Genomic DNA, 26,900 nt, shown 5'->3' on the forward strand with positions numbered 1-26,900 from the left:
TCAACCAGCCCCGCCTAAAGGTTACTACAAGCTTCACTCTGTTGATCTACGTGTGTGCACATGGGTGGAATGGGATTTTTGGAGTAGCGGACACCTTTTGGTAGCATGATCCCATTCACAAGAGGGTGATGGGATTTTTTTTATTTTTTGTGTTTTCATTTTGTGAAAATAAGGAAGAGTAGCCTTCCCTTGCTAGTAGAAGCTAGCTGGCAGCTGGCTTTAGCCTAGCTAAATACATACACTACATACACTAAGCCCAAAGGTGTTTGATGGGGTTGAGGTCAGGGCAGTCAAGTTCTTCCACACCGATTTCGACAACCATTTTTTTCCTTTTTTAAAAATTTGACCCCCTTTTTCTTCCCAATTTCGTGGTATCCAATTGTTAGTAGTTACTATCTTGTCTCATTGCTATAACTCCCGTACGGGCTCGGGAGAGACGCAGCAATTCCTAATGTTAAGGTAAGATTGGAAAGGAGAACGCTGATCTGAGAGCAGTCCTATCAGTATCAACACATACCTCAACGATGCAGTTAGCAAACGTTCTCTCTGCGTGGTGTTTTGGGAAACGAATGTTACATCTTCTGCCGTTATAGGAAAGAGGCATCGTTAAAACACTTGTAAGCCTAACATACTGACCAGACCGCTCGCACGCGTGTCCGCATGTTGAAATATCAAAATGAACTCTGAACCAACTATAGTAATTTGGGGACAGGTCGAAAAGCATTAAACATTTATGGCAATTTAGCTAACTAGCTTGCTGTTGCTAGCTAATTTGTCCTGGGATATAAACATTGGGTTGCTATTTTACCTGAAATGCACACGGTCCTCTACTCTGACAATTGATCCATAGATAAAAGGGTAAAAATTATTTCTATTAATCTTTCCTCCTTCTGGCTTCTTCTTCTTCGGACTTTATATTGCGGTTGACAACCAACTTTAAGGTGCATTACCACTACCAACTGGACTGGAGTGTGGACCTCAGTTCATCTTTCAATCACCCACGTGGGTATATGCTCCTAAAAACCAGTGAGGAGATGGGAGACGCAGGACTTGTAGGGTGTCAAGCGCGCGAGCAGTGTGGGTGCAATGATTGAATAACATGTATGTGTACATTTATTTAGCAACACGAGCGGTGTGGTCAGCATGTAAGTTCCATCGCTATCGGGAAACTTGGCCCAGATCAAGGAACCAAGCGACAACAATGCCTTGACGGCTGCGGAAGGAATGAAACTGCGTGTCTCAATTTTCAGGTAGTAAAAAATCACGTCGACAGCTGGAGCGTATTACAAGGAGCCGCCCCTTTTTGTGACGAAAAACGACATTGCAACACTCCAAATCTTGCATCTGCGTAAAGCTTGTAGTAAGCTTAACGTCACCAGGGTAATGTAGCTGTAGTTCATTGATCTTTGGCTCCCCAGAACTTAAGTAGACTATCTAAACTAGGTGAAATTCCCAAAATGGAAAAGTCAAAACATCACCTGGCTACTCTTAACTCACCCAGAAAGACATAGGCTTACCAGTAGATTTAAAAATGGAAGATATGGCAAGGCGTATTAGTTTCTACCATTAAATAGGGTGCTAATCGTGCTGAACACCACCAAACATAGCAGTAACATGTGAATATAAACCCATAAAGGTTCCGTCCCATAAAGCGACAGGAGCTCCCTTCCTTTCCCGAGTGGCACACTTTAAAATTAGATTAAGAGGATCCCAATAGACTAAATGTGTTCATGAGTTGACCTGACGAGGCAGATGCGTCCTTTGAAGAGGTAGCGAGAGAGAGGAGGGCTGCTAAGAAGCACTTCCCTGGCTTTGTAAGACCGCTGTGTAGGCTGTTGTCCCCTTGTTATGGGATTTCACCAAGCTGTTTGAAATGTCTCTCTCCCATTCAGGACCTTTGGAGGGTGACTGACTGATCAGGATCAGGATGGAACAAAATGCTAATGACTTGTGGAAAAAGTGATGTTTTGTGAGTTGAGTCATGCATTAAAAATTGTAGTAACTGGTTTCCTGTTGCCTTGCAGCATGTGACTGTGACCCGCGAGGCATTGCCGAGCAGCAGTGCCACAAGGCCAACGGTCACTGCGTGTGCGTGGAGGGCGTGTCTGGTCCCCGCTGTGACGTCTGCATCCGTGGCTACTCTGGCACCTTCCCCTACTGCGAACGCTGCCACCAGTGCTTCGCCGACTGGGACCTGGTCGTGGGTCAGCTGACCAATCAGACCCACAGGCTGGTCAACAAGGTGAACACCATCAAGGCCAGCGGCATCACCGGACCCTATAAACACACCATAGATAACATGGAGCAGAGCGCCGGGGCCATAAGAACTATCCTGGCCCAGAACCCGGCTACCCAGCCACTGTCAGAGATACAGCAGCTACTGGAGCAGGCCACGTAAGTGGGGTCAAAAAGTTGGGGTCAAAATGGGTCAATGACAATATTCATTAATGGCAAAAACTATTGTAGCTGCATCAAAACCAATTATGTACTGTATTCTTTTTTTATGATATATTTATGTTCTTAAGAGATCTAATGGAAAAGATGAGCAACAAGCTGAACCTCACTGAGGAGGCGCTGGCCCAGGTATCATCTGATGACAACAGCACCAACACCAAACTGGACTCACTCAAAGAGGACACCCAGAAGCTGGATCGCACTGTCAAGGATCTGCTGGACCAAGTGGAGTTCATCAAGAACACTGACATTCGGGGTAAGGGTACATGTTGAGAATTATGATATAGAAGAGATATACAATGTCAATCTCCATTATACTTCCATTTGTCAACTCTGTGACATTCAACATTGTTTTTGTAATGACAGGAGCGACAGACAGTGTCACCAAGTACTACCAGCAGTCTCTGGCTGCAGATGCTCGCGCCAACGCCTCCACTAGTGGCCCAGGCAACCCTGTGGAGAGCTCTGCCATTTTACGGCAAGCCACAGAGGACAAGATGAACGACACCAGGGAGGAGTTCCACAGGAGGCAGGAAGAACACGCCAAGAGACTGGACGACCTGGCAGGACAACTGGAGACACTGGACTTATCAGAACTCAGCGTGAAGGTAAGTCCAAACAAGGCCATATCTGAGGCCTGACACTGGCTTGCTGATGTTGACATAACAGAGGTGTGACTCTGAGTTTGACACAGATGGGACTCAATCTAATCCCAGTTTGCGAGATAAAACCACCAAAAAGAAGACATTTTCTTGAGCTGTTAAATCAAAGCTTTCTTTATGTGGGTCAGGAAGTTTGATTAAAAGATAACCACGAACTTGCATCCAAGTTGAACTCTTCTCACTCTACTGGTCCTCTCTCTGCAGACGTGTGGCAGCCCAGCTGATGAGGCGTGTGGGGACTCTCCGTGCGGGGGGCTGAGCTGTGTGGACTCCGAGGGGAACAGGAGGTGCGGTGGCGAGGGGTGCGACGGTCTGGTCACCCTGGCCAATAACGCCTGGCAGAAGGCCAAGGACTTTGACCAGGAGATCCTCACGGCCATGGAGGAAGTGGACAAGCTCGCCAAAATGGTGAGACCCTGTCTTTAAATTAAACTGAACCAACCCTCTTTAGACGAGAAATACACCCCACTACCTCTCCTCTGGTTCCTAACCTGTCTGTGTGAGATCAGGTGTCGGAGGCCAAGGTGAAGGCGGATGAGGCTAAGCTGAGTGCCCAGAACGTGCTGCTGAAGACCAACGGTACCAAGCAGCGTGTGGACCAGAGCAACGAGGAGCTGCGCAGCCTCATCCGACAGATCAGAGACTTCCTCACACGTATGTGTACTCTTCCAATCAACTTCCACGTAGCCCTCATAGTTTAACTCCTACATATGTTTACTACCCCGTTATTTAACGGTACAATCTGCAGCTGTTCAATGGCCATTTCAATTAAATGTTTTACTTTAATTTCACCCATTGATTCTAGAAGAATGTAACTTGTAAATGCCTCATGAGCTTAGTCCCCCCATCGTAACCCTTGTCTCTCCTGTGGCGCCCCCTAGAGGATGCAGCGGACCTGGAGAGCATTGAGGCAGTGGCCAACGAGGTGCTGGCCATGCAGATGCCCACCACACCAGCCCAGCTCCAAACCCTGACAGACGAGATCAAGAAGAGAGTAGGAGACCTAGCCCACGTGGAGACCATCCTTAACCAGAGCTCCGACGACATCCAGAGAGCCGAGAGCCTACTGGAGCAGGCACGCAGAGTCAGGTAACACACACATACACCTCTAGATCATCCTTGAACAGAGCGCAGAAGATGAGGCAAGTGTGCAACGCCAGGTACTCCACACATACACACACTGTTATGCTTGGTGTGCTTCTTATTTTCCCCCTCTGTGTGTGTGCGTGTGTGTGTGTCCCACAGTAAAGAGGCGACAAACGTGAGAGACACAGCAGAGATGGTGAAGCAGGTTCTAGAGGAGGCTGAGCGTGCCCAGAGCGCAGCGGCCAAGGCCATCAAACAGGCCACCACCGACATCAAAGGCACCAATGACCTCCTGACCTCAGTGAGTCAACATCCTCCATTTTACTGCACACAGTGAGTTTGAACTTTTGGGACTAATCCATTGGTTCCATTCTACTGGGAAAACTAAATAAAGCGCAGTTCAAATATTTGAAAGTATTTTGCTTGACAGCTAATACGGTAAAGACACAGAAATGAACCCTGTTCCCGTCTTTACATCTTGGAACAGGTGGAGTCGGAGACAGCGGACTCGGAGTACAAGCTGAACAATGCCACCCAGAGGCTGCTGCGGTTAGAGCGAGACGTCACGCTGCTCAGAGAGAAGACACTGAACACCTCACTCAGCTCTGAACAAACTGAAAAAGACACAGAGAGCATCAACAAAGTGGCTGAGCAGGTCAAAAAGGTGTGTGTGATCCACTCTGCGTTATATTGGGACAAATGTGAGAGTTTGTGGTTCATTTTCAGGCCTTGTCCGTCTTAAAATAAATGTCCGACCTTGTATATGACTGTGTGTGTGTACAGGACCTGGACTCGGAGCTGAAGGATAAGTACAGCACCGTGGAGGACCTGATCACACAGAAGGCCGGGGGCGTGGCCAACGCCAAGAAGAGGGCGGAGCTTCTACAGCAGGAAGCCAAAGACCTGCTGCTACAGGCCAGCGACAAGCTGCAGCTACTGAAAGGTACATATGCATACTCCTATACACACACACATCAAGAACAGCTTGGAGAGTGCCTTGCATGTAATGTATATACAATCACAACTCACTACCTAAAACACACACCCTTGGGGTCCAATCATGACATGTCCTTACAACACATTGAGGCATTATCACAAACACTACACTTTTAAACCTTTATTTAACTAGGCTAGTCAGTTAAGAACAAATTCTTATTTACATTCTTATTTATTATTGTTATTTCGCCCAATGGGACTCCCAATCCCGGCCGGTTGTGATACAGCCTGGAAACGAACCAGGGTCTGTAGTGGCGCCTCTAGCACTGAGACGCAGTGCCTTAGACCACTGCGCCACTGGTGCCTACTTAGTGGATATACAGTATAAACATGATCACTTTATAATACCTATGAGCGTTCCATATCCATGTTGACTCACTTTTTCCAATACAGAGTTTAACATAAAATTACGCAGTCCCTCTAACATTCTCTTCTCAAGTGTGCCTATTCACTGTGTGAAATTCCACGTTCTGATTATAAAACCGGTGTGTGGAGGGATACTACACATCTTGTTCCTTGATTGACGGAAGCATGACTCTCCTTTTTGGTTCCCATTTAGATTTAGAGAAGTCGTATGAGGACAACCAGAAGACTTTGGAACACAAGGCCAACCAGTTGGTGGATCTGGAGAAGTCCATCAAAGAGCTTCTGCAGGAGATCAGTCACAAAGTCACTGTCTACAGCACCTGTCTGTTTTAAACGCAACCCCCCAGTCTGGGGTTTTGGTCCCCAAAACCAAAATGAATGGCAATCAAGGATATGGGAATTTGAAACCAGAAGCCATTTAAAGACATGCTCTGGAACTTTAGCGACTACTTAGTATTTGTTAAACCTCCCTCTTTGGGCTGGATGTGTCAATGTGTAGTTCATACGTGCATAATCTATGAGCAGAATTACTGTCTTACCTCAATTAGCCACGAAATCCCTAGTTTGAAAGCTGTACGGCACCATTTTCCCAAAATGTTCTCCCACTTGGGCCAGCCCCCTAGTCATTTGAGTTCAACCAATGAGCTTCAGCCCCTCGCCATAATATTGACAGGTCTTTTTTTATTTTAATTTTTTAGATTTTAGGCGGTATGATTGACAGCTAGCCAGATGCACATGTTGCACCCACAACAGAGCAGAGAGAGCAAGCAATGAAGTGGTGCACATATCTTCACATATGTGAGGTAGTACACAGTCTTCAGTGTCCACCTTTGGCTCGTGGGCACTACTTTCAGAACTACAGGCTAAAGTATACAAAAGTACTGGAGAATCTATTTATTACTGACACTTGCCCCTTTAGACTGGACACTCAGTCACACTCCCTGGTTTCATAATTTAAAATGGAAAATGTTGGTTTACTTTTGTACTGTGTGAAAGTAAAACAACTGGCATTTGTGTGGAAAAAGCCGAGGATGAAAAAGTAGAAACATGTTTCTATTTGTAGGAAACAAGGAGAAAGGATAAGTGAAAATCAGAATCCTGCCAATGAGTTTGCCAGCCAAGTTACAGCAGCCATCATTGCCTTTACAAAGAGACATGAACCACCCACAGACATTACAACTGCCTTGTGTGGTAGTACTACTAGCATATGTGAGATTGTTATGGTTTAGAATGACAGCTTTTAGGCAAATTTCTCAGTGCTTACTGATGTTTGGAATACGAAAAACATCCTAACAATTTAAAATAAAAAGGAACATTTTCATTTTTCTGAAATGTTTCCAAAGAAATCCCCCTCCAGTTAAAACATAATTTAATTTAATAATTTTTCTTAAGCATGTAAACCAAAGTTTAGAGGGCTGAAAGCGTGACTGTAAAGGTTTGACCTAACTTTTTACCATGAGACTGCAATGATTTTATTCCTCCAAACTTTTGTATTGTATTATCTCGTACATTTGATTGCAACATTGTATGAGCCAACTGGTTACTTTCAAAGTTTTACCTAGACCAAAACCTAGACCACAACTAAATAGATTTTTAATAAAAAAACAACCCATTGAAATCCCATCAAATATGTGTTATATCTCTTCAATCTACTGAAAAGCGATATCTTTTTGGGTGTCTCGACAAGTACTGAGTTATTTTTGACATATGTGCTATTTATGTGCCTCTACTTAACTGTTAGGCTAAGACGGAGCTGTGTGTGTGTGTGTGTGTGTGTGAGAGGGAGCAGCTGGCGCCTGTGTTCTCCACTAGAAGTATGGGGCCCTCAGAGTGACCCTGGGAGGCAGCCACATGCAGAGTGGACATCCTGTGTACACTAAGCATTAGATCCAATGCCTAGATCTGGAACACAAGAGACATTTAGCTTTCACAGTACTCACAGTTTTGTTTTTATCCTTGCTTTTTTCTCTTTTCTTTTGTTGTATAGTGTTCTTGCTTCTTTTTGAAAGGCACTTTAAATACAATGTATTATTATTATTAGACTGCCCTAAATCTATGGAAGGCCTATATTTTCAAAGAAATGCATCCACCCGGTCATTCCTGGGAGAAATCAGGTCTATGAGGTTTGAATTGGTGAATACATGTATTGGTGATAGCATTTTACTTAAATCATAAATGGATTATTCAATCACACATAGTGGAGAGTGGGGTAAGTTGAGCACAAGGGGTAAGTTGAACGCCACCCTTGTTTCTAAGAAACCATACACAACATTTATAATTTGACCAAATATTTAGAAAGAGGTCATCATTTCATGGAGTGTGTGAAGGAAGAAGCCACATGGAAAAAGTGGTAAGCAAGTTAGGTCAGAAAAACTGATTTTCACTAAGTCAAATTAATTAAAAGTGTTTCAAAAGTACAACGTGTTTGTTAGGTGTTAAGCCTGTGTTAAAATATGCTTAAAATTATTAAAAGACAAAAAAGCAATTATGATTGTGTTAAAATATGTTTGGGAAATAAAGATAGACACTGTTTTAAAAAGGTACCCACTGGGCAAAAACTGGTTGAATCAACGTCCAGTGAATAGTGGTAATATTTTATTCAGTACAGAATTTTGTAGGCAGCGTCACCTTACCCTGTCCCGCAGCTCAACTTACCCCATACCCGGAGTAAATTGTACCAAGAGAACAGTTTTTTAGGACAAGCTAGGTTTTCAAAACTGTAATGTTTACATGAATTCTGATCAATTCCAGGGATACACAACATCCTGAAATATACAGTATGTAGATATCTTTGTTAGAAAGAATACTATATTTCCCTTGACGGAGTGATGCTGAATGTAAGAAATTGCTCAACGTACCCCACTTACCCCTAAGCCTATATTATGGGCCCAGGTGAGTCTTGGTTGTAATGCCTTTTGTGTGAGGTCATTACTATCTGTTCTGAAACTGACTAGAGCAAGATCTTATAAATCGAATGTCAAGTTCACTCTAATCCATAATGGGATCTTATGAGCCACAGGCCTATGCTAATACTATGAGCACATGGTACATCCAGAGCTGCTGAATTGAGATCCCTGTTTGAGTAAACATATATATATATATATATATTTATTTTTAAAGATATATTTATTTTTCTAAAAAGTTTTCTAACATGTCCTCCGAAGTTGGACTCTGGAAGGTCTGTGGAATCTGTCTCAATATTACCTACCATAAGGTGGCAGTATGTAGCCACAAACTATGCTACAAACCCTGTGTGTTACAAGGCCTGTATCTAAAGGCAAGGCCTCTACAGGAGCTGCTAGAGAGGCTCCAAGGGACTTCATTTAGGAACGTCAAACCTAAAGCAGAAAGTATGGAATTTATTTGACTAATTCTTGTGCCAGGAACATCATACAGGAGAAAGGCCTCCATACAGTAGCTAATGTGGACAGATTTTAAAACCAGAGCAACCTGTACTCTTACATCCTCATTTGCACACACATTTTAGATCGCAATAGGCTACATTATAAAGCTGCCACCGCTAAATGGAGCTATTATTTCGATTTAAACAGCAAATAAAGCATGCAACTAAACGCTGAAGGTGTTTCTGTTTTCAGCTCTATGATTGGTCATATAGCTGTCAGCCCTGCAGCATGTGTGTCCAGGGGAACCAATCAGCGCGCACGTTGTTCGCTTGTGGCCCTGGTGTGCTGGCTGGCACCGGTAGTTAACCTAGAATGTGAAGAATTGTAGCTAGTCTGTAAAAATACAAGCCTTGCCCTGGTGAGGAAGGAGAAGCGGCGCAGGACTATGGACCCGGTGAACAATGCTGAGACAGGAGATACAGAAACCGAACTGGAGCCGGAATATGTTCTTATTCCGAAGGAAACGAGGTGCAAGAAGAAGGAGCAGGAAAAGCTGTCCGGAGTCGTCAAGAATGTCCATAGAAAACTGCGAAGAAAATACCGAGAAGGTAGTTACGCGTCGCTAGCTTTATCTAACTAACGTTAGTTAATTTAACCCGCTAGAACAATTCAGGAGTCCGGTCTGTCTCAGCAAACAGGCCATTAAACTTGGTGAAAATAAGGCCCCAAGTAGAACGCTAACGTAGTTCGCTAAGTAACATTAGCTAGCTTGCTAGCATTATTTATTATTTTGGGTGCCTTGCACATACTGCAAGTGACGGGGAACATGTCAGTCTCGACTACTGTCTTAAAAAAACATTGTCATATAATAGTAGGTAACGTTAGGTGGCTAGCTTGTGTGGCTACATTTCACTTTATTTATGACCAAACTAGACTAATGTAACGTTCGATCAGGGCCGCCTGAGAATATTTCAAGCTGCAGTGTGCACTTACTAAAACTAGGCTTGTTTGGATCTTATTGTATGATTTGGCAACAAAATTCATAATAGCCTCCTCTTACCTACAGTCATAGTCATTTGGGAATGTTGTTCGATCGTAACATACTGGCTCATGGGTACTGTCAGACAGGTGAGCCTGGATTGTATGGCTTTTGTGTCACCTGTTCTGAAACTGAAAATAACGAGGAAAATATGTTTTATTGTCACACACCGGATACTGTGCCATCAGAAAGTATTCATACCCCTTGACTTATTCCACATTTTGTTGTTACTTGTTTGTGTTACAGCCTGAATTAAATGTATTCATATATTTTGTTTATCATCCATCTACACACATTACCCCATAATGACAAAATGAAAACATGTTTTTAGATATTTTAGCACATTTATTGAAAATGAAATATTGAAATATCTATTTTATGTAGGTATTCACACCCCTGAGTCAATACTTTGTAGAAACACCTTTGACAGTGATTACAGCTGTGAGTCTCTCTGGGTAAGTCTCTAAGAGATTTCCACACCAGGATTGTGCAACATTTGTACATTATTATTTTCAAAAGTCTTCAAGCTCTGTCAAATTGGTTGTTGATCATTGCTAGACAACCATTTTCAGGTCTTAACATAGATCTTCAAGTAGATTTAAGTCAAAACTGAAACTTGGTCAATCAGGAACATTCACTGTCTTCTTCGTAAGCAACTCAGGTGTAGATTTACCCTTTGTTATTGTCCTGCTGAAAGGTGAATTTATCTCCCAGTGTCTGGTGGAAGGCATATTGAAACAGGTTTTCCTCTGCCTGTGCTTAGCTCCATTCTGTTTATTTTTTTTATCCTGAACAACTCCCCAGTATTTAACAATTAAGCATACCCACAACAAGATGCAGCTTGCTTGAAAATATGGATAGTGGTATTGTGTTGTATTCAGGACAAAAAGTGTATTGTTTTGCCACTTTTTTTTTCAGTATTACTTTAGTTCTTTGTTGCAAACAGGATGCATGAACAGGCTTCCTTCTTTTCACTCTGTCAATTTGGTTAGTATTGTGGATTAACTACAATGTTGTTGATCCATCCTCAGTTTTCTCCTATCACAGCCATTCAACTTTGTAACTGTGTTAACGTCACAATTGGCCTCATGGCATGACTTCCTAATCTCTGTACCCAACACATACAGATAATTGTAAGGTCCCTCAGTCGAACAATGAGTTCCAAACAGATTCAACCACAAAGAGCAGGGAGGTTTTCCAATGTCTTGCAAAGAAGGTGTATCAGTAGACCTAGTCACAACAAGGATACAGGCATCCTTCCTAACTCCGATGCAGGAGATATCTTCACCATGCTCCATGATATTCAATGTCTATTTTATTTTGAACCTATCTACCAATAGGTGACCTTTGCGATGCATTGGAAAACCTCCCTGGTCTTTGTGCTTGAATCTAAGGGTAGGCAACAACACCTCGGCCACACTGACCCTTAACACGGGACCCCCTAAAGAGTGTGTGCGTAGTCCCCGACTGCGTGGCCACGCACAACTCCAACACCAACAACAAGTTTGCTGACGGTGGTAGGCCTGATCACCGACGGCGATGAGTCAGCCTACAGGGAGGAGGTCAGAGACTTGGCAGTGTGGTGCCTGTACAACAACCTCTCCCTCAACGTCAGAAAGATCAAGGAGCTGATCGTGGACTATAGGGAGAAAGAGGGGAGCGCATGCCCCCATCCACATCACCGGGGCTATTGTGGAGCGGGTCGAGAGATTCAAGTTCCTTGGCATCCACATCCCTAAGAACATAAGTGGTCCACACACACCCAGTCATGAAGAGGGCACGGCAGTGCCTCTTCCCCCTCAGGAGGCTGAAAGGATTTGGCATGGGCTCTCGGATCCTCAAAAAGTTGTACAGATGCACCATTGAGAGCATTTTGACTGGCTGCATCACCGCTTGGTATGGCAAATGCACTGTCCTTGACCACAGTGCTACAGGGGGTGGTGCAGACAGCCCAGTACATCACTGGGGCTGAGCTCCCTGCCATCCAGGACCTCTGTGTCAGGCGGTGTCAGAGGAAGACCCGAAAAATTGCAAAAGACTCCAGCCACCCAAGTCATAGACTGTTCACTCTGCTACTAGACTATATACACTGAGTATACAAAACATTAAGGACACCTGCTCTTTCCATGACCAGGGTGGGAGATTTTTCTTTTTTGGTCCACAAGCCAGCAAAAATATTTGATGTAATTACATTGCGCTCGCCCTGGATGAGCATGCTTTCTGTTTTTCTAAAACAAGAAATGTATTACTAGTAAGAAGTAATGGGGTGTATTGCTTAATTTCATTTCTGTAACCTGCATCTTTAACCAATTTATGTTCAAATAGATACAATAATAAGAACAGTTTTACTAATGAACATCAAGAATCAACAAAGTGGCTACCCTGCCACAAAAGGTTGAGTGATATTGCTTATTTATTATTATAAACTCAGCAATAAAAAAAATGTCCCTTTTTCAGAACCCTGTCTTTCAAAGATAATTCGTAAAAATCCAAATAACTTCACAGATCTTCATTGTAAAAGGGTTTAAACACTGTTTCCCATGCTTGTTTAATGAACCATAAAGAATTAATGAACATACACCTGTGGATGCCTAAGACAGGACGGACAGCTGGTCGTCCTCGCAGTGGCAGACCACGTGTAACACCTGCACAGGATCGGTACATCTAAACATCACACCTGCGGGACAGGTACAGGATGGCAACAACAACTGCCCGAGTTACACCAGGAACGCACAATCTCTCTATCAGTGCTTAGACTGTCCACAATAGGCTGAGAGAGGCTGGACTGAGGGCTTTGTAGGCCTGTTGTAAGGCAGGTCCTCACCAGACATCACCGGCAACGACATCGCCTATGGGCACAAACCCACCATCGCTGGACCAGACAGGACTGACAAAAAGTGCTCTTCACTGACGAGTCGTGGTTTTGTCTCACCAGGGGTGATTGTCGGATTCACGTTTATCGTTGAAGGGATGAGCGTTACACCGAGGCCTGTACTCTGGAGCAGGATCGATTTGGAGGTGGAGGGTCCGTCATGGTCTGGGGCGGTGTGTCACAGCATCATCAGACTGAGCTTGTTGTCATTGCAGGCAATCTCAATGGTGTGCGTTACAGGGAAAACATCCTCTTCCCTTGTGTTACCCTTCCTGCAGGCTCATCCTGACATGACCTTCCAGCATGACAATGCCACCAGCCATACTGCTCGTTCACCAGCCATACTGCTCTTCTCGTTTCCTGCAAGACCGGAATATCAGTGTTCTGCCATGGCCAGCGAAGAGCCCGGATCTCAATCCCCCTCCAGAAATGTCCGGGAACTTGCAGGTGCCTTGGTGGAAGAGTGGGGTAACATCTCACAGCAAGAGCTGGCAAATCTGGTGCAGTCCATGAGGAGGAGATGCACTGCAGTACTTAATGCAGCTGGTGGCCACACCAGATACTGACTGTTACTTTTGATTTTGACCCCCCCCCCCCCCTTTGTTCAGGGACACATAATTCAATTTCTGTTAGTCACATGTCTGTGGAACTTGTTCAGTTTGTCTGTTGTTGAATCTTATGTTCATACAAATATTTACACACGTTAAGTTTGCTGAAAATTAACATACCGTAGTTGACAGTGAGAGGATTTTTTTTTTTTTGCTGAGTTTAGTTCAGGCCTCTACGCTGACATTTTTTACAAGGAGTACATAATGTGCTCCTAAATAGAAATGTAGAAGCACACAAATTAATCTAGGAGAACAATTAAAGTATTTGAGTGTTTTAATGATAAGAAATGACAAAGTTCATTATTTATTTTTAGGAGTGAACCATGATTCAAGCGCAATCATTAGGTGAGACAAATGTTCAGCTGCTGCTTTAAGGGACTGGCCGTTACCATGGTAACTTGGGCACTCGCTTGTCTGTGATGAAAAAAATCTCACACTGCAATGTCTTCCGAGCAGCAGACCGTTGCAGCAAACTTAAAGATGCACTATGCAGAAATCGCTCCGTAATTTCCTGGTTGCAAAAATTCTAATAGCCTAATTTCAGTTTGACAAAACAAGCAATTATAGTACAGAGCATCATTGTACCATCTACACTGTCGTGAAATATCTTTCCATAATCAAACATTTTGTCTATTCAGCTGTTTGAAGCTGTTGTACAAAACTGAAGGTAAAAAAAAAAGCAAAAACGGAACATAATGGGAAGCATAGAAATAGCGCACAGAACAAATCTACTGCTTCTTAGACTTACTTTCCATGAGTGACAGATCTATAACACACATTTCTGTGAATTTGGTCCAATGTGCCCAAAAAGTTTCATATTGTAGCTTTAAACTAACATTGAAAAACAACTTAGCATGTGAACAAAACAATATAACTTGCCAAGAAACACAAGGACAAAGTCACACTTTAGTAGCATTTCTTGACAATTTGACCAATGTGACTCAATATTAGGAATGTGTTCTTAATGTTTTGTGCGCTCTGTATTTCATGTAGTCCTTGTTATGTTCTCGCAAAAAGGAAGATGGAAGATATATTTTGACAGGCGCAAATGACTGCGAGTGAATATCCGCCATACACATCACACTACCCATGAAGGGATACATACATTTCACTTATAATCAACCCTGACACAGCCAGGGCAAGACCGAAATAAAGCACATGCAGTTCTGACCATTTTTAGCCAGTAAACATGTGCACCTGTTTTCTCTCCACACACACATATATTTATAGGCCATACATACATGCATGCATACATACAGCACCAGTCCAAAAGTTTGGACACCTACTCATTCAAGAGTTTTTATTTTTACTGTTTTCTACATTGTAGAATAATATTGACGACATCAAAACTATGAAATAACACACATGGAATCATGTAGTAACCAAAAAAGGGTTAAAACAAATCAAAATATATTTTAGATTCTTCAAAGTAGCCACCCTTTGCTTTTGACAGCTTTGCGCACACTTCACATTCTCTCAACCAGCGTCACCTGTAATGTTTTTCCAAAGTCTTGAAGGAGTTCCCACATGCTGAGCACTTGTTGGCTGCTTTTCCTTAACTCTGCGGTCCAACTCATCCAAAACCATCTCAATTTTGTTGAGGTCGGGTGATTGTGGAGGCCAGGTAATCTGATGCAGCACTCCATCACTCTCCTTCTTGGGCAAATAGCCCTTACATAACCTGGAGGTGTGTTGGGTCATTGTTCTGTTGAAAAACAAATGATAGTCCCACTAAGCGCAAACAAGATGGGATGGCGTATTGCTGCAGAATGCTGTGGTAGCCATGCTGGTTAAGTGTGCCTTGAATTCTAAATAAACACAGTGTCACCAGCAAAGCACCATGACACCTCCTCCATGCTTCACGGTGGGAACCACACACCTACTCGGCGTCTCACAAAGACACGGCGGTTGGAACCAAAAATCTCATATTTGGACTCATCAGATGAAAGGACCGATTTCCACCAGTCTAATGTCCATTCCTCGTGTTTCTTGGCCCAAGCAAGTCTCTTCTTATTATTGGTGTCCTTTAGTAGTGGTTTCTTTGCAGCAATTCAACCATGAAGGCCTGATTTCACGCGGTGTCCTCTGAACAGTTGTTGATGTATCTGTTTCTTGAACTTATTTGGGCTCTAATTTCTGAGGCCCGTAACTCAAATGAACTTATCCTCTGCGGCAGAGGTAACTCTGGGTCTTCCTTTCCTGTGGTGGTCCGCATGAGAGCCAGTTTCATCATAGCGCTTGATGGTTTTTGCGACTGCACTTGAAGAAACATTCAAAGTTCTTGAACTTTTCCGGATTGACTGACCTTCATGTCTTAAAGTAATGATGGACTGCCGTTTCTCTTTGCTTATTTGAGCTGTTCTTGCCATTTAATATGAACTTGGTATTTTACCAAATAGGGCTATCTTCTGTATACCACCCCAACCATGTCACAACCCAACTGATTGGCACAAACGCATTAAGAAGGAAAGAAATTCTAAAAATGAACTTAACAAAGCACACCTGTTAATTGAAATGCATTCCAGGTGGCTACCTCATGAAGCTGGTTGAGAGAGTGCCAAGAGTGTGCAAAGATGTCATCAAGGCAAAGGGTGGCTACTTTGAAGAATCTGAAATATCTGAAATATATTTTGATTTGTTTAACACTTTTTTGGTTACTACATGATTCCATGTGTTATTTCATAGTTTTGACATCTTCACTTTTCTACAATGTAGAAAATAGTAAAAATAAAGAAACTCTGGAATGAGTAAGTATGTCCAAACTTCTGACTGGTACTGTACATGCGTACCTCTTCCATTTCATCCCAACAGCAGATCTTTAAAAAATATATATTTTCTTGGATTTCCCTTTTCTCTTTATTTTTTTTCGGCACCAGGGTAGATGTTCTATTACTTCGGCTGTTTTCCACATAGGCCCATATAATTGGGGAGGAAAGATAAGGGTAGCCTATAGGCCTAAAGATTGTGTAAAAACATGATATGCATTTCTGGTTCAATTCAGTTTATTGGCCTTTGCAGGAATTAGTCTTGCATTCAGATGTAGGGTTGTTGAGACAACCAGTTGAGGAATCTGCCAGTAATCCTATTCTTAACAGATTGTTTATCATGAGGCAAGTCTCTCGTGTCAACTTCAGCTATTTTGGACCCTAAAATTGGCTAATCTTACTGGAAGAATGTCCAGGGCCACACTTTCAGTTTTAGTCAAACCGTAATGGAGCTCTGCATTCTGTGTGTAGCTCGGCTGCTAATAGTGTAATGTAATGTGCTCTTGTGGTTGTCAGCCTGGACAGAATATAGGCCTATTAGCCACTCATTTTACTTTGCAACCAATGTTTTCATTTTGTTTATTTAGCATCGGTTTGGCTAGATACCGGCCTGGTGAAAAATAGCGACATCTATGAATAGCCTAGGTCTATTTCCCACTGTGTTGCAATCTTCACACAAATTTAAAAACGGCATACAACCGGTATTTTCCACTCTACCAGCAGAAGGACTGACTGGCCTAGCAACTGGTCTTGAAAGACAAGACACTGGGCAGTTGTCCTGTCAGCTGACACCGTGATTAGTTAATAAGTAAAGCATGATCTGGTCTGCTTGGCATTGGTACCACAGTAGTCATGCTTTGTACTAGGGCACTGCTGTTTATTCCAACCGGTCGTCTTGTCGTTTTATTTCTGCCAATCTGATATCATTTTTTTCCTCTTGTGGTCATGGGATTTCTTCCTTTATCAGGATGTTTGCTCACACAAGCTAAACACATTCTGCTGTACGCCTGTGAAGACCTGGTGAAGGGAATTTGTGAAGATATATAGGAACAGATGTGAAGACTTATGTTGAAAGACTGGTTTTCAGCTATACCTCTCTATATTGCTGGAAGGATGACATGAGTAACTGTTTTTAGAAAATGTTGAAGCAATGTTGTGTTAGCCTATGTGGGGCTGAATGACAGTGATTCCTCTATTGAATGAATGTAAAAAAAACTTTACAAGTAGGTACATCTCAATGTTGGCTTATTGTGTACACAATGTACAATACCAGTCAAAAGTTTGGACACCTACTCATTCCAGGGTTTTTCTTTATTTTTACCATTTTCTACATTGTAGAATAATATTGAAGACATTAAAACTATGAAATAACACACATGTAGTAGCTAAAAAAAGTGTTTAACAAATCTATTTTATATTTAAGATTCTTCAAAGTAGCCACCCTTTGCATTGATGACAGCTTTGCACACTTGGCATTCTCTCAACCAGCTTCATGAGGTAGTCACCTGGAATGCATTTCAATTAACAGGTGTGCCTTGTTAAAAGTTCATTTGAGAATTTCTTTCCTTAATACGTTTGAGCCAATCAGTTGTGTTGTGACAAGCTACGGTTGGTATACAGAAGATAGCCCTATTTGGTAAAAAAACAAGTCCATATTGTGGCAAGAACAGCTCAAATAAGAAAAGAGAAATGACAGTCCATCATTAAGGTCAGTCAATCTGGAAAAGTTCAAGAACTTTGAAAGTTTCCTCAAGTGTAATCGCAAAAACCATCAAGCGCTATGATGAAACTGGCTCTCATGAGGACCGCCACAGGAAAGGAAGACCCAGAGTTACCTCTGCTGCAGAGGATAAGTTCATTAGAGTTACCAGCCTCCAAATACAGCCCAAATAAATCCTTCAGAGTTCAACTAACAAACACATCAACTGTTCAGAGGAGACTGCGTTAATCAAGCATTCGTGGTCGAATATTTGCAAAGAAACCACTACTAAAGGACACCAATGAGAAGAAGAGACTTGCTTGAGCTAAGAAACATGAGCAATGGACATTAGACTGGTGGACATCTGTCCTTTCGTCTGATGAGTCCAAATGTGAGATTTTTTTGTTCCAACTGCCGTGTCTTTGTGACGCAGAGTAGGTGAACGGATGATCTTAACGTGTGGTTCCCACCGTGAAGCATGGAGGAGGAGGTGTGTTGGGGTGCTTTGCTGGTAACACTGTCTGTGATTTATTTAGAATTCAAGGCACACTTAACCAGCATGGCTACCACAGCATTCTACAGCGATACGCCATCCCATCTGGTTTGCGCTTAGTGGGACTATTTTTTATTTATTTTTTAACAGGACAATGACCCAACACACCTCCAGGTTCTGTAAGGGCTATTTGACCAAGGAGAGTGATGGAGTGCTGCATCAGATGACCTGGCCTCCACAATCACCCGACATCAATCCAATTTGAGATGGTTTGGGATGAGTTGGACTGCAGAGTGAAGGAAAAGCAGCCAACAAGTGCTCAGCATATGTGGGAACTCCTTCAAGACTGTTGGAAAAGCATTCCAGGTGAAACTGGTTGAGGGAATGTGAAGTGTGCAAAGGTGCCAAAGACAAAGGGTGGCTACTTAGATTCTTCAAATGTATATATTTCGAATTTTTTTTACCCTTTTTTGGTTACTACATGATTCCATATGTGTTATTTCATAGTTTTGATGTCTTCAATATTATTCTACAATGTAGAAAATAGTAAAAAAAAATATATATAAAAAAAAAAAAACTTGTAGGTGTGTCAACTTTTGACTGGTACTGTATGTACTATGCTTGCATGCCATTTTTAGAAACAAAACTGACAGGACTTTCAATTTCATTTCTTACCATTTACTAATGATGAATTTGAATGTGATGAAATGAAATGGGAAACAAATCTCTGCCTGGCCCACTTTCATTTCTGCTTATTTGTTTTGCTATCTCATACTGTATATTGTGAGGTAGGCGTGTTTGGTTTCTTTTCTCTGTTTCAACCTTCTTCCTGTCTTTTTGAAAATATCTATCTCGTTCTTTCCACAGTGGGGGATTTTGAGAAGATCTGGCGAGAGCACTGTGAGGATGAGCAGACTCTGAGTGAATACGCCCTGGCCATGAAGAACCTGGCCGATAACCACTGGGCCAAGACCTGTGAGGGAGAGGGCCGCATCGAGTGGTGTCGCAGGTAAACAAATAACCCTCTGGCTGCGCTGTACTAGCTCAGAACTCCAATGTTAGGTGCGATGACTCATCAAGCCTTTTCGATATCAATGCTGTTGGGTAAATCCTAACTTCTGCTCGTTGAATTTCTGCACATCCGTGTCGTTTTAACGGTGAGGCATCAATACCGTGATGTGATGTTTTGGGACTATTTTTCCAGTGTTTGTCAGGAGTATTTCCTGGATGGTGGGATGAAAAGAATGTTGAAGAAGGATGAGAAGAGTGCCAGGCTTGCCATGGCCGCCTCAGCTGCAACTCTGAGTGCCCAGCCTTATAGCTCCTTCATCCCCAGGTACTGCACCGTTGCAATGTTAAATCAAACCCTGATGATTTTCATGACTATTTTGCCCAACTTCAGCATGCTCTGTTGTACGTTCATAATTGACATTCAATATTCATATTGACTTATATTAGCCACTGCTCTCATTAAGCACACTCACTGTGTCAGACTTAACACTAACTCTTTAATGCCTCTGATTTCTCCACTTTCAGGTCCATCTCCCAGCTTGGTAAAATGCGGCTGCTGGACGTTGGCAGCTGTTTTAACCCCTTCCTGAAGTTTGACGAGTTCCTCACAGTCGGTATTGACATAGTGCCTGCGGTCGAGGTATGTACAATTTACAGTCAGTGGTCACTCCCTCGGCTTAAAAAAAATCCTGACTCTTACCGTCTTACTCACTCCTCTACGGCCGCGACAGAATGTCAGGGGTTTTCTAGACTGGTAGCTCGTTCATTGTGTGAATATCAGACCACAAAACAATGCCGTCCCTTGGCAGAGAGTGTCAACGCTTGACTGCAATGAAACCTGACCTGCTGTGAAGGAACTGGTAGAATATTAGCATAGAGTGATTTGGGTAACCAAATGGAATAAGAATGATGGGTTTTAAATGTGAGTCTAAAATACTGCAACTTGATACTCTTTTGGGAGCTACTCTAAAGTATCTGTTTCTGCTCTCTCTCCCCCACCCCAGAGTGTATACAAGTGTGACTTCCTTAACCTCCAGCTCCAGCAGCCCCTGCAGCTGGCTGGTGACGCAGTGGAAGCCTTCCTGAGACAGCTGTGTAGCCCCATCGACGCGCTGCCCGCCCAACTCTTCAACGTGGTGGTCTTCTCACTGCTCCTCTCCTACTTCCCCTCGCCTTACCAGCGCTGGATCTGCTGCAAGAAGGCCCACGAGCTGCTGGAACTGCATGGCCTGCTGCTCATCATCACCCCCGACTCCTCCCACCAGAACCGCCACGCCCTCATGATGCGCAGCTGGCGCGTGGCGGTGGAGTCACTGGGCTTCAGGCGCTGCAAGTACATCAAGTTCTCCCACATGCACCTCATAGCCTTCCGCAAGGTGTCCCTGACCACCACCAGTGACCTGGTCAGCGGTAACTACCCCGAGATGCTCTACATCCCTCAGGACTTCCAATCCCACGAGGAGGAGGACTACACAGACGTGCTGGTTCAGGCCCACTCCGTCTTCGAGGACGACCAGCTGGCGTGGGGCTTCACGGAGCTGCCAGACACGCCCTACGACTCGGATTCAGGAGAGAGTCAGAGCAGTTCCTTGCCCTTCCTACACGAGCTGGAGGACCCCATACTGCTGCAGAGCTAGATGAGCTAAAACCCTACTAGCTACTCTCTAAGTCCTTATTCAATCCCTAAGGCTCCCCTTGGCCCTAACCTTTCAATGTTTGCAGATCTGAAAGGAGGAAAGCAATATTGTTGTAGCTTTGCCACTGCACTGCTTATACCTAACCAGAGCCTTCAGACATGCAACATGGGAGGGGCAAGTGGGAGGGATGGGGAGCAATTTGAGACCGGCTGTCTCTGTCCCCAACTGCTGCGCTGCCAAATGAACCTGCTGCATTCTTCTCACACTCTTCTTTTCCCTTAACTTAACAACGCAGTTTGCACAGAGTGAAAGAAAAATAAGTTTACAGAAGTGAGTTGTTTATTATTCGATATCTTACATGGTTAGTCTCTCAACACAACTACACACACACACACACACACACACACACACACACACACACACACACACACACACACAAAATAAATTAGTTTTTTAAAATGAAGACACGGTAGCTGAATGCTCTCAGGATAGATGCAGTTAGCCTGCCCCTTGCATTTCATCCCATCTTTGTGATCTGTCACGCTCTACTAACAGAAGACAGTCAATCTTTCAAAGGCTTTGTTTTAGTAGTTAAACCGTGAATGTGCTTCAGTGCCAGCAAGCCGCTGACTTTAAATCCCTCTTAAAGAGACCGATACCACAGAGGTTTATCAGGTTTGGTTAGTGGAAAGATTGAGATGGAAAGAGGGGTATGCTTGATTCTGTAAATCAGGCGAGGCTTTCTCTAATTCTTGGCGTGCATTTAGTTTTCCAAAATATAAAGAAAAAATAAAACATTGTCGTACTCAGCAAACTATGTGATTTTGTTCACTTTTGAACACTGGTTTTGTCCAACACGATGTGTGGCAACGCCATTTTATTTCAGCCTCTTTTTCACTGATTCATAACAATTAAAGTGATATTTGTAGCATTTTCAGAACCTTAATGTATGTAGTTACTTTGTCTAGTTAAATAAAGGTTAAAAATAAAAAAAACTACAAAAAACAACTTTTCCTAATGTGAAACTGTTGGGTTTTTTTCATAGTGTACCATGGTACGAGTGTTGCAAAATAGTCATTGCTCTATTTTCTCTGCTGGTGTGAAGAAACTGCTATGTAAATATGCACAGATGTTAGCTTACCTTCAATGTTCAATACAACCTTATTTGTAAAAAAAATACTTTTGTGAGGAACAATATTTAGGCTTCATTATCTGATCAATAATAGGTCTGTAGTGATGTCTTGGCTTCTTTATAGGTAACTGTTGGCTTCTCTATAGGTACTGGTAACTAGACAAATTATACTGACCACACTATGTCCACTGAAGTGAAACATATCGACTAAGACACCAGCTTTAGCTGTCAGTTACTGTTTTCCTTTAAAGTACTTCATATCTGAGGAGAGCAACATTGGCCGTAGGAAGAATTTCTGAATTCAAAATGGGTTTTTTCTTCAATATTTGCTTTTCATTCATAGGTTGGTAGAATAAGTATAGTATCAACAAATACTGAGTCATTCATTGCATCAGTAAGTTAATTTGACTATCCCTTTTTATATGTATTTTCATCCACAACATGAAAGTACTTAGTGTGTACTCTGCTTAAAAAAATGTATTATCTCAAAACAGTTGTCAAAATGGTCTTATAAACTCTAATAGAATTCCAAAAGATTCGCCTCGAGGTTTTGCACTAATACCACACGGTCTCGTCATGTAATCTCTGATCTCATCAAAGTGCATTTTAGCAATAGCCAGCTTTATCCTGTACTGTATCCTTATGGGGAAGGTTTCTGTGTTGTTCTCAATGACACTAGCACACAAATACTCATTTGTTATATATTTGTAATGATATTTCCTTTTTTTGTGTGTGTGTGTGTGGAGATATGTAGGTTGAGTGTGCATGAGTGTTTTGTTGTAATGTACTTCATAAATAGTAGACTAATCTCTCAGCTGCCATGAGTCATGGGGAATATAGGGTGCGTCCCAAAATGGCACCCTATTCCCTATGGACCTTGGTCAAAATTAGTCCACTATGTAGGGAATAGGGTGCCATTTGGGACGTGCCCTTATGAATATAATCAGTATGATGTACCTGTACCCAAATGTTCTCACATCAGTTTACCTGAAATCCTAAAGGTGCCTTCTTACTTATCCCCGGTAATGTTTTTGCAGTCCTGGTTCTCATGCCCATATGTTAGAAAACTCACACTTTTCACTTGGCAGTATACAATGGGTTTTCTTTGCCAAATAATTGTGTTATGTGCAACTGTACAAATGAGCTACCAGCTTCCACTTAAAAGTATAATTGGCTCAATGTTTTACCCTAAGAACAATGTGTTTTGTTTAAATGATGTAATTTGTCATTGATAATGATTACATATTGCTTTCAACTTGCTATACATACGTTGTAACTAGATAACTTTCTGGTCAGTTAATGTTTGGTGTACTTTAAACTATTTATCTTTAGTAACAGAAAAGACAGACATTTCTCATTACAAATAATTTGCTTGATGGTTGTGAATTGTACCAGTAAGCAATTAGTGACACACTCATCTTTGTATCTGTCTTCCAAGAGTTTGATTCCATTACTTTCATAAACAGCTTCATTTTCAGTATTAAGGATTTTGACAATTGCAGGACAATGTGTGCATGGTTGTTATTCTATTTTATAAATGAATGTTAATGCAGCTTCCATGTCTGATTTTGTGATCTCCATTCTGTTTTAGTTTTTTTAATAGGACTGAGGTGAACTTGAGTCGTTGTATTGAGCATAAATATAGGAACGTGTAGTAGGTTTCACTTCTATTGTAATTTGAATGTTCAGTTGATGAGAATAACTCTACAGTAGGTCTAGATGTGCTACATGTCAAAAGTTGTTGCTACTGTAGACTATATATGATTTATTATTGATCACCAGGCTTCATGAGATGGGCTCTCTTCTTCACTTGCTGGTATTGGAGTCGGCCAAAGGCAAACTATCACCGACTGCACTCTAAAAAGAAAAGGTTTGGGTCCTTTGGGATAATATAAGGTTAAAAAAATTACCTTAAGGTTAATGTAAGAATATATACTCTGCCATCAGTTTGTTTTTTTAACCTTTGTCGACTTAAGGGTGCTTTTGAAGAACTCTTCAAAAGAGGGGTTGTTTTGGAACCAGCATTGCGCTCGTGAGAAAAGGTTGGTCGTCTTTATAATTAAGCAATAAGTCCCGAGGGGGTGTGGTATATGGCTAATATACCACGGCAAAGGGCTGTTCTTAGCATGACGCAACGCGGAGTGCCTGGATACAGCCCTTAGCCGTGGTATACCACAAACCCCCGAGGTGCTTTATTGCTATTATAAACTGGTTACCAATGTAATTAGAGCAGTAAAATCAAAGTTTATTTGTCACGTGCGCCAAATACAAGTGTAGACTTTACAGTGAAATGCTTACTTACAGGCTCAAACCAATAGTGCAAAAAAAGGTAAAGAAATAAAACAACAGTAAAAAGACAGGCTATATACAGTAGCGAGGCTTTTACAAGTAGCGAGGCTACATACAGACACCGGTTAGTCAGGCTGATTGAGGTAGTATGTACATGTAGATATGGTGAATAGAGAGTAGCAGTAGCGAAAAAGAGGGGGTTGGCAGGTGGTGGGTGGGACACAATGCAGATAGTCTGGTTAGCCAATGTGCGGGAGCACTGGTTGGTCGGCCCAATTGAGGTAGTATGTACATGAATGTATAGTTAGTGACTGCATATATGATAAACAGAGTAGCAGCAGCGTAAAAAATAGGGGTTGAGGGGGGCACACAATGCAAATAGTCTGGGTAGCCATTTGATTACCTGTTCAGGAGTCTTATGGCTTGGGGGTAAAAACTGTTGAGAAGCCTTTTTGTCCTAGACTTGGCACTCCGGTACCGCTTGCCATGCGGTAGTAGAGAGAAGAACAGTCTATGACTGGGGTGGCTGGGGCAATTTTTAGGGCCTTCCTCTGACACCGCCTGGTGTAGAGGTCCTGGATGGCAGGCAGCTTAATCCGAGTGATGTACTGGGCTGTTCACACTACCCTCTGTAGTGCCTTGCGGTCGGAGGCCGAGCAATTGCAGTACCAGGCAGTGATGCAACCAGTCAGGATGCTCTCGATGTTGCAGCTGTAGAACCTTTTGAGGATCTCAGGACCCATGCCAAATCTTTTTAGTTTCCTGAGGGGGAATAGGCTTTGTCGTGCCCTCTTCACGACTGTCTTGGTGTGTTTGGACCATTCTAGTTTGTTGTTGATGTGGACACCAAGGAACTTGAAGCTCTCAACCTGCTCCACTACAGCCCCGTCGATGAGAATGGGTGCGTGCTCAGTCCTCCTTTTCCTGTAGTCCACAATCATCTTCTTAATCATGGTTACGTTGAGGGATAGGTTGTTATTCTGTCACCACCCGGCCAGGTCCCTGATCTCCTCCCTGTAGGCTGTCTCGTCGTTGTCGGTGATCAGGCCAACCACTGTTGTGTTGTCTGCAAACTTAATGATGGTGTTGGAGTCGTGCCTGGCCATGCAGTCGTGGGTGAACGGAGTACAGGAGGGGACTGAGCACGCACCCCTGGGGAGCTCCAGTGTTGCGGATCAGCGTGGCAGATGTGTTGCTACCTACCCTCACCACCTGGGGGCGGCCCGACAGGAAGTCCAGGATCCAGTTGCAGAGGGAGGTGTTTGGTCCCAGGATCCTTAGCTTAGTGATGAGCTTTGAGGGTACTATGGTGTTGAACGCTGAGCTGTAGTCAATGAATAGCATTCTCACATAAGTGTTCCTTTTGTCCAGGTGGGAAAGGGCAGTGTGGAGTGCAATAGAGATTGCATCATCTGTGGATCTGTTTGGGCGGTATGCAAATTGGAGTGGGTCTAGGGTTTCTGGGATAATGGTGTTGATGTGAGCCATGACCAACCTTTCAAAGCTCTTCAGGAGCACCAGGCGTGTCATACCCGGGGTCTGATACGGTCTGACATACCACAGCAGTCAGGGTTCGAACCATCCAGTTTTTAATTCAAATTGAGAACATTGGTCAAAAGACTACTGGAAGCGGGTGGTTGGAGAGATGCGACAGATTAAGAGGTGACTTGCAATGGATCGACCCGAAAGGTGGGTGAACCATAGCTATTCGCTAGCTAAGATAATTCATCAAACTACTATCAAATGTAATGTACTCAAGTTTTTCATCAGCAAGCCAAGCTACATAGCCGGTAATGTTGATCGTGGACACCCCCCAAAAAATTCAAAATACATACACATACTGAACAAAAAGATAAACGCAACAGGTAAAATGTTGGTCCCAGCCTCCCGAGTGGTGCAACGGTCTAAGGCACAGCATCGCAATGCTTGAGGCGTCACTACAGACCCAGGTTCGATCCCAGGTAGTGTCACAGCCGGCCATGACCGGGAGACCAATGAGGCGGTGCACAATTGGCCCAGTGTCATCCAAGTTAGGGGAGGGTTTGGCCGGCAAGGATTTCATTGTCCCATCGCGCTCTAGCAACTCCTTGTGGTGGGCCAGGCGCCTGCAATCTGACTTCAGTCGCCAGCCAGACAATGTTTCCTCCGACACATTGGTGCGGCTGGCTTCCGGGTACCTCTACAAGATTGGTGTCCCTAAATCAAGACAGTTGTTGCTCAACATGCGATAATGTGACTAGAATGATGTTGTAAACAACAGCCAACTTTCCGGGACATAGACATGTCTTATATGGGAAGAAATTATTGTTAATCTAACTGCAGTGTCCAATTTACAGAAGCTATTACAGCGAAAAAATACCACACTATTTTTTGAGGATAGTGCACAACAACAAAACCCTTTTAATCTTGGCAACTGGTTTGATACATTCACCTCAGAAGGTAAATAA

At 43.0% G+C, this 26,900-nt stretch overlaps 2 protein-coding genes across 2 annotated transcripts in view; both read left to right on the forward strand.

The window, feature by feature from the left end:
• LOC120054138 (laminin subunit beta-1-like) overlaps window positions 1–7,481 on the forward strand; it is a 34,326-nt gene extending 26,845 nt beyond the window's left edge. Inside the window, exons 24-33 of the mRNA XM_039001552.1 lie at window positions 2,025–2,394; window positions 2,526–2,710; window positions 2,821–3,062; window positions 3,321–3,524; window positions 3,626–3,770; window positions 3,998–4,205; window positions 4,362–4,503; window positions 4,690–4,866; window positions 4,986–5,145; window positions 5,758–7,481. Of these exons, the coding sequence (XP_038857480.1) occupies window positions 2,025–2,394; window positions 2,526–2,710; window positions 2,821–3,062; window positions 3,321–3,524; window positions 3,626–3,770; window positions 3,998–4,205; window positions 4,362–4,503; window positions 4,690–4,866; window positions 4,986–5,145; window positions 5,758–5,897 (1,973 nt within the window). The 3' untranslated portion in view covers window positions 5,898–7,481. The remainder of the gene's footprint in view (window positions 1–2,024; window positions 2,395–2,525; window positions 2,711–2,820; window positions 3,063–3,320; window positions 3,525–3,625; window positions 3,771–3,997; window positions 4,206–4,361; window positions 4,504–4,689; window positions 4,867–4,985; window positions 5,146–5,757) is intronic.
• Window positions 7,482–9,260: 1,779 nt separating this feature from the next.
• On the forward strand, window positions 9,261–23,723 carry LOC120054139 (S-adenosylmethionine sensor upstream of mTORC1-like). The gene is made up of 5 exons (XM_039001553.1): window positions 9,261–9,516; window positions 19,252–19,393; window positions 19,589–19,720; window positions 19,921–20,035; window positions 20,400–23,723. Exons 1-5 carry the CDS (start codon window positions 9,354–9,356, stop codon window positions 21,030–21,032), a joined length of 1,185 nt encoding a protein of 394 aa, XP_038857481.1. The 5' UTR covers window positions 9,261–9,353; the 3' UTR covers window positions 21,033–23,723.
• The last annotated feature ends 3,177 nt before the right edge of the window (window positions 23,724–26,900 follow it).

Source organism: Salvelinus namaycush, chromosome 9 (assembly GCF_016432855.1).
Source record: "Salvelinus namaycush isolate Seneca chromosome 9, SaNama_1.0, whole genome shotgun sequence".
In the NCBI taxonomy this organism is placed as follows: domain Eukaryota; kingdom Metazoa; phylum Chordata; class Actinopteri; order Salmoniformes; family Salmonidae; genus Salvelinus; species Salvelinus namaycush.